This window comes from Cydia fagiglandana, chromosome 1 (assembly GCF_963556715.1).
Source record: "Cydia fagiglandana chromosome 1, ilCydFagi1.1, whole genome shotgun sequence".
NCBI classification, from domain to species: domain Eukaryota; kingdom Metazoa; phylum Arthropoda; class Insecta; order Lepidoptera; family Tortricidae; genus Cydia; species Cydia fagiglandana.
The window spans coordinates 5,282,019-5,300,247 of NC_085932.1; the positions used below are offsets into that span (position 1 = coordinate 5,282,019).

Consider the following 18,229-nt stretch of genomic DNA (forward strand, 5'->3'; position numbering starts at 1 on the left):
CTTGTCACTTTTTGCAACATAGTAGCAACATTACCATCAAAAAGGCCTTTTTCACTATGTAACAATAAAAACTTGTTTTATTTTGAATTAATATTATCTCTGAAACTAGGCGAATTTCAAAAAAGTTTATTTTTTTTTATTTTTTTTATTTTATTTATTTATTTTCCCACATAGGTATACAAGATACACTTGTGTCCGTCGTGTACAATACATTATTGTTACATATCAGTTGTATTATTAGTAGTAATACTCGTAATTAAACACTTATACAGACTTATTATCTACTCTTTACGTTACAATATCACAATCATCCCAAACATTTTTATCAGTTAAATAATCTGATATTTTATAGTAGGCTTTCTTAGTTAAATTGGTTTTCACGACTCTTTTAAATTGATGGTATGGTAAATCTGTTATGTGACTAGGTATTTTGTTGTAAAAATGGATCGATTGTCCTACAAATGACTTTCTTACTTTTCCCAATCGCAACCGCCGCACCGCAAGTTTTCCTTTGTTTCTCGTATTATAGTTATGTATGTCACAAATTTTTAGAAATTCCTCATAATGTTTCCTGGCGTACATAATAACTTCATAAATAAAGAGCGATGGTAATGTGATATTGGACATTTTTGTCTCTAAATATCAGGAATACGTTGTTAAAATTATTCGGTTTCCTCATGTTACACCATGTAGGTATAGAATATAACTTTCACCAATTTTAACTATATTTATTGTAAAACCAGCTTTTTCGCAATTCTCTGGAGTATACCTATTCCCTTTGTAAAATCAGTTGACTAATTAATTATTAAGAATTTTGTGCAGAAAGTATAAAACTTGTTTAAACTTATTAGATTCCTATGTAAATTAAGGTTTATGACGTTTTATAATATAACTTACGGTTGCTTTCATAAAATGGCTCCAAATAAATTTCGTATTACAGGATTTCATCGGTTTCCATAATGGTGATGAAGATCTACGACAACTTCGGAGAGAAGACGTACCATCATACAAGATCGAAGAGTATTTTAGTTCATACTATAAATTTAAATATTTTGCTAGTTACATAACTATCCAGAATAATTTGAATGAGAAAATATGTATATTATATTGGGTACGTTAATAATTTTCGCTATTGCGTCGGCGGCTATAAAATTGGCTGTTTAATGTCGTTCCTTTGTTTATAAATATGGCTTAATTAAGTAGGTGTTTACCTATTGGCTAAGTACTATCAACAACTTACCCACATGTCTTTCAAAAGTAACAGGTAAACTTGCATAATCCTTGCAATATATTTCGAAATATGAAAATATTTTGAATTCCATCACCTAAAACAAAATTTAGATGGACAGAGCATAGGAATGATGGCCGTACCGGATGAATGGGGGTTGATATAAGTCATGACTATTGCAATAGATGTCAAAATTTTGACTCCCCAGAATAAGTAAATTAAAACTTAAGTACCTAATATGAAATTGATATATCCAAATTTTCTTGAAAACAAATTGAATCCCGATTGTTTTAACGTTTTACGTTTTTTACTTGATTAAAATCCAAAATGTGAAGCCGCTAAGACCTAGTCGAAAATGGACATTCATGTCGAAGTAAATAATACTCGTATTAAGTAAATTGTTGTGAAACCGGCGGGGATAGAGTGCGGAGTAGGGATCATAGTCCGGTAGACCCCCTTGCTTCCACGATAGCGTACGAAGTTTTCAAAACAGTTGAAAGCCCTTCTAAACTACTGCGTTAACGATGCGTCCAGATCTGGCGAATACACGATTCGCGAATGTTCGTTAAAGAAGCATAGCACACGAGCGACGCATTCTCCAGTTTTGGACGGTTCTTTACCAACTTAAAAAGCGGTATGGATATATAATAAACCCATTTAAATCTACTACTTTTTAAATGGTGTGGTAGGTTTGTGAATTAAGCCTATTAGCACTAGCGTCTATGTACACACTGGCATCTCTCTCAATAATAAAAAAATCTTAAAGAGATAAATGTGATAAACGCTAGTAGGTACTAGGCATGGGAGTTTGGGCTTTCGTGTGACATAGTTTTAAGTGGAAAGATTCACTTGAATTGCCTATTTGTATATTTATTTCATGTAAAACGCTGGGTTGTGGGACATAGACCTACATAATTTTATTACGTAAGTAATTTAATTGTATTAGTAGTTACTTACCAAGAAACAGTTCTTGACAAGCTTACACTTACCTGCATGAAAATAAACAGGTGACTCTAAACAAATGTACATAATCATATTGCCTACATTTTTTAGAGAAGGGGCAACATGGGGTAAGTAATACCTAGACATATTTAACAAAGAGAGCTTCTAAAATTAATTATTAAAATTATGAGTAATGAACGTAAAACCTCGGTTCATTCTTATACGAACAAAATGTATCAGTGGAAAATGGACAGATGCTCCATGTCAACAATGTCAAGTAAACATGTGTTGGTTTAGTTTAGTGTTACGTATCCCCCAGATGAAAAGCTTAAACGCTCCGCATTTAACACTTTTAAGGCGGACATTGTATGCGGTCGTAGCACTCGTAGCCTAGCAACTAATCCCGCATGTAGAGGAAAATATCGCTAGAGTTAGACCAAGATTTTGAACACAGATTTTTTTATCTGAATAAGCCTCCTTTAGAAAAAAAACCGTACAATATGATAACATATGAGTTCATTAACACCTACATTGAACGAGGACATCGCGGGAGCGCGACACACTGATATCGGTATCAAATAGCTATACTTTCTGAACAAGTGAACACTCTTTAATAAAGATTTAGGTCTCTGCCCCGTCGACCTGGCGCTAAAATCTTTATGACGTATTATGACTATGTAAATAAGTTACATCGTGTTAAATTTACAACATTCTATTTTACTATCGTAAGTGTTATAGTATTGATACCCTTTTATTATGGTAAAGTTCCTCCATGAACGAGAAAATCCTTATTGCATTTTTTTAATTAGCAGAGCCCATCGATACTCAACTTAAGTGATTACAATCAAACGCCATGAATACCTATAGGTAACATTGTATGAACATTCCGATAAATTGGACCTCGTTTTTTTGCCCTCGAGTGTAAAAAGGGTTCAGTAGAGATTGCTCGCTTGAGATCTCTATGCTAAAACTTGTACCAAACAACGTATGTATCTAATTTACCTTACTGCAAAAAAGGAACATACATATTTTCGAACAGAAGGTTTTTTTTTATTCTTTCTCTTTCTGCGAGGAACAATTAGGCCTATTGAATTTATCTTTTAATTTTAAGTCATCTCATAACATTCCCACAGCATTTAAAGAAAGCCCATCAAATTAGTTGAATTTATAATTATGTTAGTTAATTCAATCTAGGTAATTTTATTATGTTTGCGAATAATTATTAATAATACATAGCAAATGGCGACTCAAAACCGTGGATCATCGAAACTAGTCAAACTTACTTATAGACCACGATAATAAACTTATAATGTATTGTTAAATAGTTAGAATGTAATTATTGATCCCTTACAATAATTATTCATGGTTAGACTGGTTTATTTTTATTTATTTTTATGTGTTTTTAATCATAAGTAACTATTCGATTTTAGGCTCATTACATCATATCCAACTAAACGAGAGGGATGCAGCTACATGTCAGAAAGAGAAGACTATATTTCTATCTTACACTAATGTGGCTGGATCTCTTTCCATCGGACAGTTGAGAGATATGTATTAAAATCTTAACGTGACGTCTGATAAGTGAATCAAAAATATAACTTATACCTAGCTAAAGCTTGACTGTTGTTGATCTCAAACCTATGTGTTATCGTGTATATAATGTAATCACATGTTAAATTTCACAATCACTTTATATCTATGTATAGGAGTAATGAGAGGGCTTCAAGTACATTAGCTGTGCACCAACACGAAACAAGTAGGAATAGACGAGGTTCCAAGTGAGTAATAAATATAACTATTGTTAATATAGATTGTACAGCCGACCCCGACAGATTCACCGTACACACTTTACAGAAAAAATCATACAGACTTTTTTTAGTTCCAACATTTTTTTTACTTCGGTTACGTTCATATGATATTGGTGTAACGGTGAATGTTTTGGGGTCATTCCTATTAAAATTATCAAGGCACGCCAGTACAGCGGTCGGGCCTCAGTAGTATGACAATATGGACATTCAGCGCTATTTATGAAATTTTGTAATCGTAATGGTAAATTGCAATATGTGAATAATCTCTAATATAAAATATAAAACAACACTTTGAAATTATAGATGAGACATTTGTATTTTCAAGCTGTTTATGACCGTGGTCTTCTTATATTAAATGGGGACAATTATATCTGTCAACATTATTTCAAGTAGATGTACTTCTCAATATAGTCTATCGATCTGTAACTGACCCCGAGCCGCTAATCCTTTGCCTATTGTTAAGTAATACCGCACGTGCCTCTACATGTAAAAAAAGGGTCGTAGGGTACAGCTACTGAGTGTTGGCGAATCGAACCAGTCTAAAATGTGTCATCCAGATGCGTAACAAAGGCGCGTTATCGGAGAGCGCACCTACACTGGTTTTTTGAGAGTTGGACTAGCCCGCGCTCAGGTGCCAATTAGAATAATTAAGGCCTTTTATTGCAGGTAAGTAGCACGTGCGGTTTTACTTAACAACAGACAAAGGATTAGCAGTTCGGGGCCAGTTAGAAATCGACAGACTATACCTTTAAATTAAATATTGTACATGTTGGCATTGGTGTGTTGAGCAGTTGTAATATTACTTGCTGTTTGTTACAAAATTTAAAATTAAAATTTGCTGAACTAGAATTGTATAAATGTAACCAAAACTTTAAAATTTAATTTACTGTAAACTTGGCTGAATCTAAATTAAAGCAGGGTTTATCTTATATTCATTAACAAGTCATCTTGCACTGCACATAATACCCTATTTGCTGATTTTGTTAACATGTCATCAGTATTGTTATTGTAGCCCTAAAGAAGGTATATGTATACATATATATATTAGTAAAAATTGATAAACTTGTCATATCACTTGCCACTTAAATAAAAATCATTATTAATTTAAGTTGCATTTGTTTACAGTTTTTGTAGAAATTATAGAATTTTGTTATAAAACATATTATAATTTTAACTAGAGTTTATATTAGTAATGAATTATGTAAGCTACAAAGAATGTCTATAATACATAATTACATAGATTTGTTGTTTTACTTTAAAACTAGTATCTGCCCTTGACTTTATCTACGAAGAATGATGATGATTATTCAAGCATGAACAGACAGGCAGTTACTTTCGCATTTATAATACATTAGTAAGGATGGACTGCCACCAAATGGGAGGACAGGGCAAGGTTTGTATATACTCGACCAGTAGGTAATTCCCTTCTTATAGTGATTTCCTGGTTGAATCCTGGTTTGCTTTTCATTTTACTGAAGACTGAAGAAGGCCAACTAGCCTTTTCCTACATCTAAAGTTTAGATGTAGAATGATGAAGATTCAAGACACTTTAGATTCTAAAGTATGCCAGACCTAGTTGGATACCTATAGACATAATATATTAACTGTAAATTGGAGTACCTTATTGGTATGACCTAGAATTCAAAGAAACTGATCTAGAACCATAGCTTTACGGTTCCAAAGTTGTACTAAAAACTTTTGCTACGAAAATTATGATGATGATATTAATGAATGATGATCCAGTAAGTAACTCAGTGAAATCATGAAATTCCTAAAACCAACCTTTATCTCACAATGCCTTAATCTCACTTCACCTTCTGGTATTTCGAACGGCCACCAAACTCATTTCTGATGAAATAAAGACACAAAACATTATTAATGCTCAATATTTATTGACAATAATGGAAATTTAAAGTATTTACTTTAAAAACATGTATGCAAATAGTCCTTACCTACTTTTTAAACTATTACAACCATTTTCGGGCATTTTTATTTAATGATGTAAGTACAGTCAAAATATGGGTACGTACAACAATATGTCCCATAGTTCTTAATTCGCTGACATAAGATCTATGGGACATATTTTTGAGTATGATGAATGCACCCATATTTTACACTTGACTTGACTGTACTATGCTGGTTTACAGATGCAGATACAAAGAAAGACATAAATATAAGTTGGGATGTAGTGTACTTACCAGATAATATAGAAACACTTTTTAATAACTAATTAAACAACAGGACCAACTAATGATTCGGTTAAATTATGTTCTAATGTATGGGCAAGAAAAACTAATTATAGCCAGCATTCTATGAATGTAGTATGATACCTTTGGGTATGGTGCTTTACGCACACTAGCGTCCCTCCCCCTCCCCCTGACGCAACCCCCCCTTTTAGCATGAAATATGTCCCGGTTTACGGTTTTTTTTTATTTTTGAGAAAAGTATTAGAGTTAGGAAATAAATGTCAAGGTAAGAAATAATCCTTAATAAATTTTAAACAAAAAAGATTATATACAACTTTTTAGTAAGACTCACCATATTCATGTATTAACTTGTTGAAGTTCATTATAAGTTAGTACGTGATAGTACTGAAAAAAATCTTATACGGAAAATAAGCTTGCAAGGTTATTGTCCTAGTATGATTTCTTTTAGTACTATCACGTACTATGTTATATTGATCTTCTGAAAGTTTTTCAACGGTTAAATTTTGTCGAAGTTCATCTAGCCATAACATGAATATGGTGCGTCGTATAAAAAAATGAAGATAACCTTTTTTGTTTAGAATTTAATAGGGAACATTTCTTTCATTGACACTTTTTTCCTATATTGTATACTTTCCCCAAAAAACAAAAAAAACTCCCAACCGGGACATATTTATGCTAAAAGGGGAGGGTTGTGTCAGGGGGAGGGGACGGGACGCTAGCCTGCGTAAAGCACCATACCCAAAGGTATCATACTACATTCATAGAATGCTGGCTATATTTAGTTTTTCAACAAACACTATTTGACCGAATCATAACTACTAGATACATTTATACACTTTAGTACATTATTAATAAAGAGTAAACTACAACTAGTGCTATAAATTGTAAAACAATATTATTATCAAAAATAAACATCATCTGAGGATGTAACAATACAATACTTATAATACAAATATAGTATTTTAAAACTCTGGTGCCTAAAATATGATATCTATGTCTCAAAAGTATTTACCGTCGTAATATCTTCGTTTCATTGTGCGGTATTTTTTTAGCATATACAAAGCCTCTATTTCCTTAACCACGTAGTGTCCATGTTTAATCATCATGTCGATCTTAGCCGGGTCCGTTTCGTTGCTATTCTTGGTAAACACTTTATGCAGTCGTTTTCGAAACAGATCGTAGCCTTGAGGCCAATCGCGACCCAGGTACAACAGCTGCAAAAATATAACACGTCAGCATATCACATCATAAGTATCATAACTCACATTAAGCAAATAATGTTATCTAATCAAAATACCAATAACAATTTTAAAAACAAATGACGAAGCGATCATAATAATATTCATTTTAGTAAAAATTTACCGTTTTGTAGAGATTGATTACTGCTGCTCTTTGCGATTGAGACATGTTTTATTTAGGAGAATTCAGAACAAATAATAATAACAGTTTAAAGAAAAATAAGAGACTTGAAAGTTCATAGTCCAAACATTAATGCATCAACATCAGCACGGCCTGACATAATGACTTTGACAATGACAGATGACACTGAAGATAGCAACAAATGGACAATGCTGCCAACAGTATAAATAGCATGAGTTGTATTTTCCTAATTATAACATTGTACAGCAATATCCACGTGCTCTGTATGCAAGTACTACTTGTTCCAATCGAATCCAATATCGCATGAGATTTGTAGCAGGGTCTATAGAGCCCTAAGATTTAAAACTGAAATATTTTGTTTTTTTTTAATTGTCTATGGTGTATTTAAAATTTGGCGCTTGTTTTATCACACGGGCCATCAACGTAGTGATTATATGCTCTTTGTCAGTTAGGCGGTTACTAGGCAACAAAAAATATTTTAGAACGTAGTGATTATTTATGCTCTTTGAGTTTAGGTAGATTTGCATTTATTGTAAGTTTGCATTTAGGTTTACAACAAACTAAGGGATATAATCTATGCCTTGTGATGGCTGATGACGAAGAATTACCCGCATACGGTAAGTTTGTGTGGATTTTCATTTTGTACCAATAATAAAATTCTTGAAATTCACATGGTGTCCAACAGCGCCTGGAGTATAAATATCAGATTGCTCTTCAACATAGAAATAAGAGTGTTTAACCCTTTAGTCTGTAGCGGCAACATAATTGCAGTTATACTTAAAACAAAAACGCTATCGAAATCGAATGACTGAAAAGTTAAAGGATTAACTAGATTGCTTCTATCGCAGACTGGGAAGAAGAAGAAGAAGAATATATCGAGCCGGAAGATGAACACGTAGAAGAAGAATCCATACTCACAGAGTACGACCAGGATGATTTCTTCTCTGGGGCGGTCAATTCACCAGACTCCACTATACCTCTTGATTTATTCGAGTTTGAGTATCCTTTGGAAAAATCATTGTTTTTTTTTCATACCTACTAAGTTTTTATTGGTATCTGTCTAACCGACAATGATGTAGCATTGATGGCTAGTTGCTTTCTCGCGTGCCATTTTCTCTAGGTATCCGAGTCAAAGTCAGACTACTCCACTATATAAACATATAGTGGAGTAGTCTGACTTTGACTTCTATTGACGTATAATATCTAAGGACGGGCCTTACGGACACTAAAAATGGTACTAGTTCAGTGGTGTCACTCACAAATACAAGCCAATCGTGCAGTCTAACGCAACTAAGCGTAACTTGCACCATCCCACTAACCCGGAGTTAACCGGTTAAACCGTTAACCAAGTGTCAAATTGTACTGGTAACCATGGTAACTCCAGGTTTAACCAGTTAACCCCGGGTTACTGTACGGTGCAAGTGGCCGTAAGTTGCGACCAATCGCGCGCATGATGCGACCTCATCAACCATTCGCGTTGTAGCGGTGTCACACCCTCGTCACACCGCTGTACTGGCCCCTGTCATGCCTCATTATTATTGCCCGTAAAGTCAGTCCCTAGATATCTATGTCAATGTTGACTTCACCAATAATGCATACGTTTATTACCTTTACTTCTTAACTCGATCGTACCCAGACATTCTTATGGCTACAACTGTCATAAGTACTTCAATCTGTGCGCGTGTGATGAAACTGTGGTTTGCTGGGCGGCTGGCAGCATCGTCACGTTTATGGACGTCGAAACTAAGCAGACCTGGTTCCGAAGGAGCACTACTGGCGGCTCTATTGGACATATGACCGTAACAAATTCCTTACGCTATTATTATGATCCCTAGAATAATTTGTAACTGAAGCAATTTTGAGTATCTGGACTCTAATTTTTTAAACCTAATCAGATTAGGAAGGTGTATATACTTCAAGAGAAAAGCTCTTGTGTCTACATATTGTAAATACATTACACACTATAAAAATGTTGCTTCTAGAGTTACAGAACGGACCCCAACTACCGACTAGCCATAGCCGAGGGCAGGGAGGGCGACCGCGAGCCTCTGATCCTGCTGTACTTCTGGCCGCAGATGGAGATCGACGCCGTCCTACGCGACGGCACCACTAATGCATACTCTATACTTGACTTTAGGTATAGCTTAAACGCTGGGGCCCGTTTCTCAAAAGCTTGTAACTTGTAATACAAGCGGATGTAACTTTTTTTCAGCTTCTGTTAGAAAGGGACTTCTTACTTTTTGAGAAACGGGCCCCTGCTATTTTTCAGGGGACTATTACACTAAACACCCGCTAACTATCGACAGTTTGTTAGATTTGACTAACACCATTAATTATTAATGCTTCTGAAAATACTGCTTGAAAATTTTAACAATCTCAATTGAATTACTTTAGTATTTTAATTTCAGTCCCGACGGTGAACTCCTAGCGTCAGTAGGCAAGGAACCGGACTACAACATTACGATATGGAACTGGAAGCGACACAAAATTATGCTGCGAACGAGCGCGTTCACTTTCGACGTGAATGCTGTCATGTTCTCACCATATTGCCCGGGACAGCTGACCACTGCAGGTAATTGTTGACCATGGCCTTGAAGGTCGCAACGTCTGCGATGGTTGTAAAGTCCTATACCAGAGCGGTATCTTCTGACACAGCAATCGCAAATAGGATGAGAGTCCCGAGGAGGCCTCGCGGTACAGAGTATTTTCTGTCTAAAATTCCTGGTTGGAGAATCCAACCAAATTATTCTTAAGACGAAACAGGACGTCAGCGCGATCTCAGTTTTGAGATTTTGAGGTGAATATCGCCGTCGCGCTGACGGGGGCGGCGCTGCGTAGTGAAGGACTATCCCTGTGTGTGTGGTGCGCGCACACAGACGCAGACGTCATTTGCCTTCACGGGCCTCGCGAAGCGGTCGGTCCGTTATAGCTTTGCTACACCTAGTTCTTTTCTTATATTACAAACTTATTCTTCGGTGGCAACTCGTTAGCTTGCTACCGCCACTAAGCGTTTACTTATTTGATTCGGTCAAATTGTGTTTTTAGAAAAACTAACTATAGCCAGCATTTTATGAATGTAGTATGATACCTTTGGGTATGGTGCTTTACGCACACTAGCGTCCTATCCCCTCCCCATGACGCACCCCCCCCCCCTTTTAGCATGAAATATGTCCCGGTTGGCAGTTTATTTTTTATTTTTGGGGGGTTGCGTCAGGGGGAGGGGTCGGCACACTAGTGTGCGTAAAGCACCATACCCCAAGGTATCATACTACATTCATTGAATGCTGGCTATAATTTGTTTGTCTTCCCCATACATTAGAACAGAATTTGACCGAATCACATTCCCTGTTATTGTGATTTAACTTCTTGACTTTAGGTACCTAACTGAATTCAATATCCGTCTACAACCTGCAATCAAATTAAAATCTTAATAACTGTTTTATTAGTGGTCCGATATTTAGAGTTGCGTAGTCACCAAAGAAACCCTTATTGTTTCGCCATGTTCGTCTGTCTGCCTGTCTGTCCGAGGCTTTGACTCGTGATCGTAAGTACATGAATCACGCATTCCGACGGAACGGTAAAATAAAAACTATTAAAAAAGAATTGCAGACCTGAGACCTCCCATACAATATTCGATACCTTTGGGTTCAAGTGGCGTAAAGGTCAAAATGCAATTTTTCAGTAGACAGAGATTTATTTTTGTTGTTTATGGAGCTATATTTTTGATGTGTATTAAAAAAGTACTCAACATGTTAGTATCTTTAACCTGAATTTAACAATCATATGTATAAATTCAAAACGAAAGAAGTTAATGTCCTATAGAATTGGTCAAAAACACTATGATGTCCTTTACACCCATGCTGCGTTTTTTGATAATATAGTGTATCTTGTTTAGTAGGGGTCGTAAGTGACATTCTGAGACTATTTTATTCCAAATTCGGGGTGTATTAGTTACCAGCCACGGTACCTACACATGTTAACTGTTTTCAGCATAGTTTATAACGAAGCTTAAAAATGTATCAAACGGTAGTTAATGATGCTAGGTATAACCCGATTAGGTACAGTTGTTATTAATATTTTTCTAATAATATAGTAATAATAAGAAAGCACAATATTTGTTCACAAAGTAGCTAATATTCGGGAATGAAGGTAAATTAAATGTCCCAGTGCTTAACACTAGCCGCCTTCAATCATAACATGACAGCCTTTAATCATAACAAGGGAAGTATAAGATCAGCTAACGATGATAAGAATTAGCATATCAAACATTTGGAACGTCCTAAGTGAATTCTATAGTTTCAATTTTTCAAGATGTCTTATTTCAAAATACGAAACAATAAGATATTAAATTGTTTTTTTATTCCTATTTAAGTAGTAATTTCTGTGTTATTTCATCCCTGTTAACTGTAGCTGCAATAATTTCTAATTTCAAATACTTAAAAATATCTTCTGTTAGAAATTATGAAACAAGTAAGTAAACGAATTAATTATAACTGATTCGGTCATTAAGTATTAATTACCACTTCGTCCAGATACGTTCCAAACTTTGTGAGTGTGTTTGAAATGAAGCATTGTTCTTTATTTCAACTAGTTATTGTAGCCGAGCTCAACCAATGACACAAATAATTAAATTACGCACAATAAACAACTTCCACCGCTCAGGAACGGATAATAAATAGTCAGGAGCGAGGCAATGGGCAATCGCTGATACACCTTACCTACAATCCTAACTATAACATAAAACGAACTTTAATTAATGTAGCGAGATCTTCTCATACTAGAACAACATTTGCGAACTCACAATTTAACACAAAATCCACTTTCATATATAATAAAATCAATAAAATCCTAAAAATTTACCCTAAACTTTCATATATAAAAAATCCACTTTCATATATAATAAAATCAATAAAATCCTAAACATTTACCCTAAACAATCCCATGAATGTAAGTCTACTGTAACCAAATGGCTCAAAACTAAAACATATGAGAAAACAGAGAGCCTTTTACGATGAGTACCATCACACACACACACACACACACACACACACACACACACACACACACACACGCGCGCGTGCAGGCTTGAGTACTTTTCTGATCACATATTTTTATTGTTGTCTTTGTGTTGCTTATAGTTAATAGTTATAATTAATGTATTGCTTGTAATTAGTATATAATTATTATTTGTAAATAGTATAGGTAGTAAATATTTTGTGACTTGTAAATAGTGTAGCTTAGTATTAGTTAGATTTCAATAATAACGGAAGAGCGGTGCCTCCCAACACAGGCATATATTGCTTACCGGGAGACACCATCCCTCAAATTATATGTACAGCTTTTTATGAAATAAACAATTTTGTATTTTTTGTATTTTGTACCTGTCTCGTCTTCTAATCAACAATAAATGCGAGTCGGAAAGGTTCAGAGTGTATTATGCACAGGCTAGTACATATGTTATTGTCGCATGACTATAAGAGATTCCACTGCGAGTAACGCTACGTCTTACGTAGGCGAACAACGCGCGAACGCGGCGCGGCGCGGCGCGGCGAAATCAATCCTTTGATGCCCATAGAAGTGTCCTACGTAAGCGATCTCGTTGCGAACGCGGTACGGCGCGATTTGCACGCGAATGTCAGGCGGCGCGGCGCGGCGCGGCGCGGCGGCGGCCGCTTTCGCCGCGCCGCGCCGCGCCGCGTTCGCGCGTTGTTCGCCTACGTAAGACGTAGCGTAACACAGTAATAGGTGCGGAAAAACACTTTGGAGCTGAGTTTTCTAATTTGAAGGGCAAACGTTATATTTTGGTAATAAAGGACCCATAAAACTATTTATCAACTTGGCTTTATAGACCTAATTACGTCCATGAACAAAGATAACTGCGGAAAAAACTCTTGCGTAAATGCTTTCAAATTTGACGGCAAACATTACATTATAGTAATAAAGGTCCCAGAAAACGACTTTTTTGATAGTCCACATACTGCTACGTCCATGTTATTTGTTTGCAATTTGGAGTTTAAACGACACAAAAATTAGAAAAGTCCTTTACAATTTGTTCGCCTCGTATACTTAAGGTAAAATCATTTTTAGGACGGGTCGTAAAGGGCAAGTAAAATAATTTCAATAGTCAAATAATGTCCTTTACGACCATCTTGACCACACGATATGAAAAATTATCGTGACAAATGAAGGGCTAAATGACGACAAAGGACAATGTTAGTATTGTTAGGGTCAATTTTTGAAGAGGGTGTTTTTTCGACATTTGTATGGCAATTTTTTATTTTTACAAAATCTGATTTATAATCATCGTTTTAGGAAGGGTTCTTAACAACAAAAAATATACTGTAGGAGGCACCTCTGTACTTTTTATAGTTAGCTAGATATGGACGTTTAAAGATCGACATTTGTATGACACTATTTAGCCATTTGTAAGGCGCTTTTGACATATATACGGCATTTTTTCGACATTATATGGCAGTATCAACATGTACATGCCACTATTTATTATTTTTGTTGCATTTATAAGACCCTGACGACATATGTATAACACCTTCTCGACATCTGTATGGCACTATGTCGACATTTGTATGCCACAATCGACATTTATACGGTCAAAATAGCCGTATAAATGTCGCCATACAAATGTCGCGACATGTCGCCAATAATATTTTTTAGCGATATTTCCTACACAATACAACAGATTCACTTATTTATTTTACTATATATTTTAACACTATATTTGCAACTATTATTATAAAAGAAATATTTTTATTCCAACTATGTACCAATGTAACCAGCGTCCATACAAATGTCGTTGTAGTCGTACCAAAATATATCGAAAGAGATTTTTATCTGTTTTTAAATAAATTAAACTGTTTCCGGGTTTACATTTGATGTCAATCGATGCCCAACTAACCGCACTATTGCGATGTAAATTTAATCTAACCGTTATTCAATAGACAAAGAAGATTATAGGGGGTATATTTAAGTCATAACAAAACAGGTGCCGCGCGGGACAGCGATAAAAAGGCTTCCCTTGTTTTATTAAATAACGCATTAATTTATAAATATGATTAAATCAATTCTCTAGAAAATGCTCTTTATAGAAATACAAAGTTGTTTATAATACGTTGTCTACATCCAAAGTTATGATTTTTTTTATTGCGCGATGCCGCCACTGGGACACGCGAAAAACGGCAAATTTCGCCGTTTTTGGAACTTCAAATGCGATTTTGTCAGGACCAAATAATATTTTTGATACAGTTGTGCATGATTTTTAAAGCTTATAATACACTGAATAAAAATATATACATACCCAGTCTTTTAGTCCTATGGACTTCGAGTTTTAGCCGTGGGACAGCAAAAAATGCCTATTTGAAAATTGACCCGTTAGTCCTTTACAAGATAATTTATTTACAAAAAGAAGAAAAAATAACTGGTCATTTACGCCCCTTGAGCTAAGCTGTTTTTGCAAGCTCATAGTGTAAAAATTGGGTCGTAAAGGCAACTTTTTACGAGATATCGAAATTTTAACTATACAGAACAAAAGCGCTCGGAATTCTGAACAAAACTGTATATTTATTTATTTAATCGTATGGCATGCATGATTAGGCAATCAGAGTACAGCTTTGAGGTTGTTAAGCCAGGTATTAAAACTGTATATATAACTCATTTTCGCTAAAATGTCCTTTACGCCAATTGAACTCCAAAGGTATATACTCGTATATATATATTTTTTTTTATTTGCTTAGTCGACCCCTTACCCCCTTACCCTTATCCTACCCTTGGATAGGTGTTTCAAAACGAATAAAGGTCTCCTTAAAACATTTTTTGATAAATTTATATATTTTCGGAAATAATCGCTCCGAAAGAAAAAAAAATATCCCCACCACCCTGTAACTTTTGAACCATGGTTCAAAAACATGAAAAAAATTAACCAACGCTTAATAACTACTTTCAATGAAAACTATTATATAGTGAATATGACCGGACTCCAGTCGGTTTTGAGTTATTGCAAAAAATCTTCTGTTCTTAGTAAAAACCAATCTAAAAATACGTAAAACGCTGTGTAGTCCCTTGTAAATGTATGATACTGACTTGTCGCCCCGGTTTGGCCTATTTTGACAGAACGGTAACTACGAAACTCTACACTGAGCATAGCCCGACATGCTCTCGGCCGATTATTTTTTTGATTCAGATTTGGATACATTTAGGTACCTATGTTTGAGGAGCTCCTGATTCTGTTCGGAATAAATACGAAACCCCAATTTGGGACAAGACAGTATAGTACAAGTTCAAAGGTGTGATACCTCATTGGATTCGGAATGATGTTTAGAAAAATGTATTCAAAGCGTTTATTACCACAGATATGAAATCAAAAATTATTATAAAATAAAAGTGCGTCTACTCAGCTTTGTATGAACTAAGAAATAATATTGTTAAACGGTTTCCCCTGAGGCAAAAGTGCAATAGGTATTACTTACTTCACTAACTTCGCCTACTAAGGGGCAAATCGCGACTTTGTTATGGTTTATCGATAACTTCTCACATCACTAGATTATCGATATTACATGTCGACTATTGCCCATCACTTTTCTGTCTGTGTACGTATTAAGAAACTTGAACCCGCCCCTAAAATTAGTGCGATAGGGACAACTGCAGCTGAGGCGAAAAATCCTGCGTAAAAATGTCAAAAATCGAGGTTTTGTAGTCCTCTTTTTCCTCCTCCAAATCTTAACCAATCGTAACCAAATTTGGAAATCTGAATGATTATGAAATTATCTGTGTCGGACCGTTTTGCTTTTTTGGCTAATTGATATCAGTTTTGAATACCACGCCTCTCATTGCGGCATAGTCAATTAGGCCATTTTGGCCATTTTTGAAGGGCTCTAGCGCCTTAAAAAACAAAAATATCAAAAAAAGCAAAACGGTCCGACACAGATATTGACAATATTAATCTGTGTTGAAAAAAATCATTGCTCTAGCTTTAAAAACCACGGAGGAAAACGAGGACTACGTTTGTATGGAGGAATGACCACTCCTGTTGGCTCTTAAAATATTTAAATATAACTTATATAGCTAATGATTCAAAGTATAACTTTTCAGGTGCTGCACACATAAAATTTTGGAAAATGGCTCGCACATTTACCGGGCTAAAGTTGAAGGGAGAACTTGGTAGGTTCGGTAAAACTGAGATTTGCGACGTGCTGGGCGTATATCCTATGCCCGATGAGAAGGTCAGTTGAATTTCTTTCTTTTAGTTCACTTCAGAAATAATTAAGTACATGAAGTGTTTTTGTTGCCATGCAGGTACTCTCGGGCTGCGAGTGGGGCAACGTGCTGGTCTGGGAGGCTGGGCTCGTCAAAGTAGAAGTGACTCAACGTGGCAGAAAAACGTGTCACAATGGACCAATCGTTAGTATCTACTTACCTTTTTAGGGTTCCGTACCCAAAGGGTAAAAACGGGACCCTATTCCTAATACTCCACTGTCCGTCTGTCTGTCCGTCTGTCTGTCCGTCCGTCTGTCTGTCTGTCCGTCAGTCTGTCTGTCACCAGGCTGTATCTCATGAACCATGAAGCTGAAATTTTCACAGATGATGTATTTATGTTACATACTAAAAACAGAAGAAAATAAATATTTAAATGGGGCTGCCATACAACAAACGTGATTATATTGCAGTTTTTTGCGTAATGGTACGGAACTCTTCGTGCGCGAGTCCAACTCGCACGGTCGCCGGTTTTTTTAGCTACTTTCACTTAGTTATCCTGGGCGTTCTCCTCAAATTGACACCCATGATAGGCGCCATATAGATAGGCATTATGCGCGTTTCTGTTTCTCCACCTATCCCTGTTTGTAATAAAACCTTAGAACTCTTCGACCTACTTCCTGGGTTTCGATTGACCTGGAATACACAATTCGAATCGCATTAAACTACTAATCTGGTGATTAGAATAGAGTGCTGATAGTGAGACCAGTTGGGATTCAATTCAACGGACCTCCTGTAGGCATACTCTAAACTTTAGTAGTTAATCAACTTGATCATCTCAATTTCTTGACTCTTCCAGATCCAATTTATGTTAAGTCCAGAAGGCGCCGAAGTAACCACTATAGCTCGCGACGGTTGCATCCGCGCGTGGTACTGGGACACTGTGGAGCAGTCAGACCCACCTGAAGACGACCCTTTCGTGGAGCTCAACCCCGTAGCGGAAACTTGCGTATGTTGCAATATTTTTACACATTTAGATTTAGGAACTAGGTACTTCAAGAGGAAGGATTCATGTTAAGCCCAGAAGGTGCCGAAGTAACCACTATAGCTCGCGACGGTTGCATCCGCGCGTGGTACTGGGACACTGTGGAGCAGTCAGACCCGCCTGAAGACGATCCTTTCGTGGAGCTCAACCCCGTAGCGGAAACTTGCGTATGTTGCAATATTTTGACACATTTAGATTTAGGAACAACTTCAAGAGGAAAGAATACATTATCTTATTTAACCTATGATGAAAATAAAATGTAAAATCTGACCTTCTGTTTTATCTTTTAGGTGCCTGGGTGCCAAATAATGTGTCTAAAACAACAGAAAGGCTTTTATTGGTATGCTCAAGTGAGTTGAGAACATAATTTTAACGACAACTAATACCTACCCAACGTAGGGGTAGGATTGTGTAT

General features: G+C 36.0%; 3 protein-coding genes across 6 annotated transcripts in view; 2 read left to right on the forward strand and 1 right to left on the reverse strand.

Moving 5' to 3' along the window:
• LOC134679701 (synaptotagmin 1) overlaps window positions 1-5,219 on the forward strand; it is a 35,391-nt gene extending 30,172 nt beyond the window's left edge. For all 4 annotated transcript variants that reach the window (XM_063538646.1, XM_063538659.1, XM_063538652.1 and 1 more), the window contains exon 11: window positions 941-5,219. The gene's annotated coding sequence lies outside the window, so the exon portion shown is untranslated. The remainder of the gene's footprint in view (window positions 1-940) is intronic.
• Window positions 5,220-5,850: 631 nt separating this feature from the next.
• LOC134670327 (electron transfer flavoprotein regulatory factor 1) lies at window positions 5,851-7,708 on the reverse strand. The gene is made up of 2 exons (XM_063528129.1): window positions 7,548-7,708; window positions 5,851-7,399 (listed from the first exon to the last, which is right to left on the reverse strand). Exons 1-2 carry the CDS (start codon window positions 7,590-7,592, stop codon window positions 7,184-7,186), a joined length of 261 nt encoding a protein of 86 aa, XP_063384199.1. The 5' UTR covers window positions 7,593-7,708; the 3' UTR covers window positions 5,851-7,183.
• A 1,062-nt stretch (window positions 7,709-8,770) lies between these two features.
• LOC134679599 (cilia- and flagella-associated protein 44) overlaps window positions 8,771-18,229 on the forward strand; it is a 47,708-nt gene continuing 38,249 nt past the window's right edge. Inside the window, exons 1-8 of the mRNA XM_063538554.1 lie at window positions 8,771-8,861; window positions 9,116-9,364; window positions 9,548-9,702; window positions 9,974-10,137; window positions 16,668-16,798; window positions 16,872-16,976; window positions 17,629-17,778; window positions 18,105-18,164. Coding sequence (XP_063394624.1) covers window positions 9,296-9,364; window positions 9,548-9,702; window positions 9,974-10,137; window positions 16,668-16,798; window positions 16,872-16,976; window positions 17,629-17,778; window positions 18,105-18,164 — 834 coding nt within the window. The 5' untranslated portion in view covers window positions 8,771-8,861; window positions 9,116-9,295. The remainder of the gene's footprint in view (window positions 8,862-9,115; window positions 9,365-9,547; window positions 9,703-9,973; window positions 10,138-16,667; window positions 16,799-16,871; window positions 16,977-17,628; window positions 17,779-18,104; window positions 18,165-18,229) is intronic.

What these genes read in the sequence shown, in the direction of transcription:
- LOC134670327 (XM_063528129.1), bottom strand. Translation starts at nt 7,592, where the DNA reads ATGTCTCAATCGCAAAGAGCAGCAGTAATCAATCTCTACAAAACG. An exon ending in TAATCAATCTCTACAAAACG is followed by an intron (nt 7,400 to 7,547) that starts GTAAATTTTTAC and finishes ATATTTTTGCAG; the next exon opens with CTGTTGTACCTGGGTCGCGA.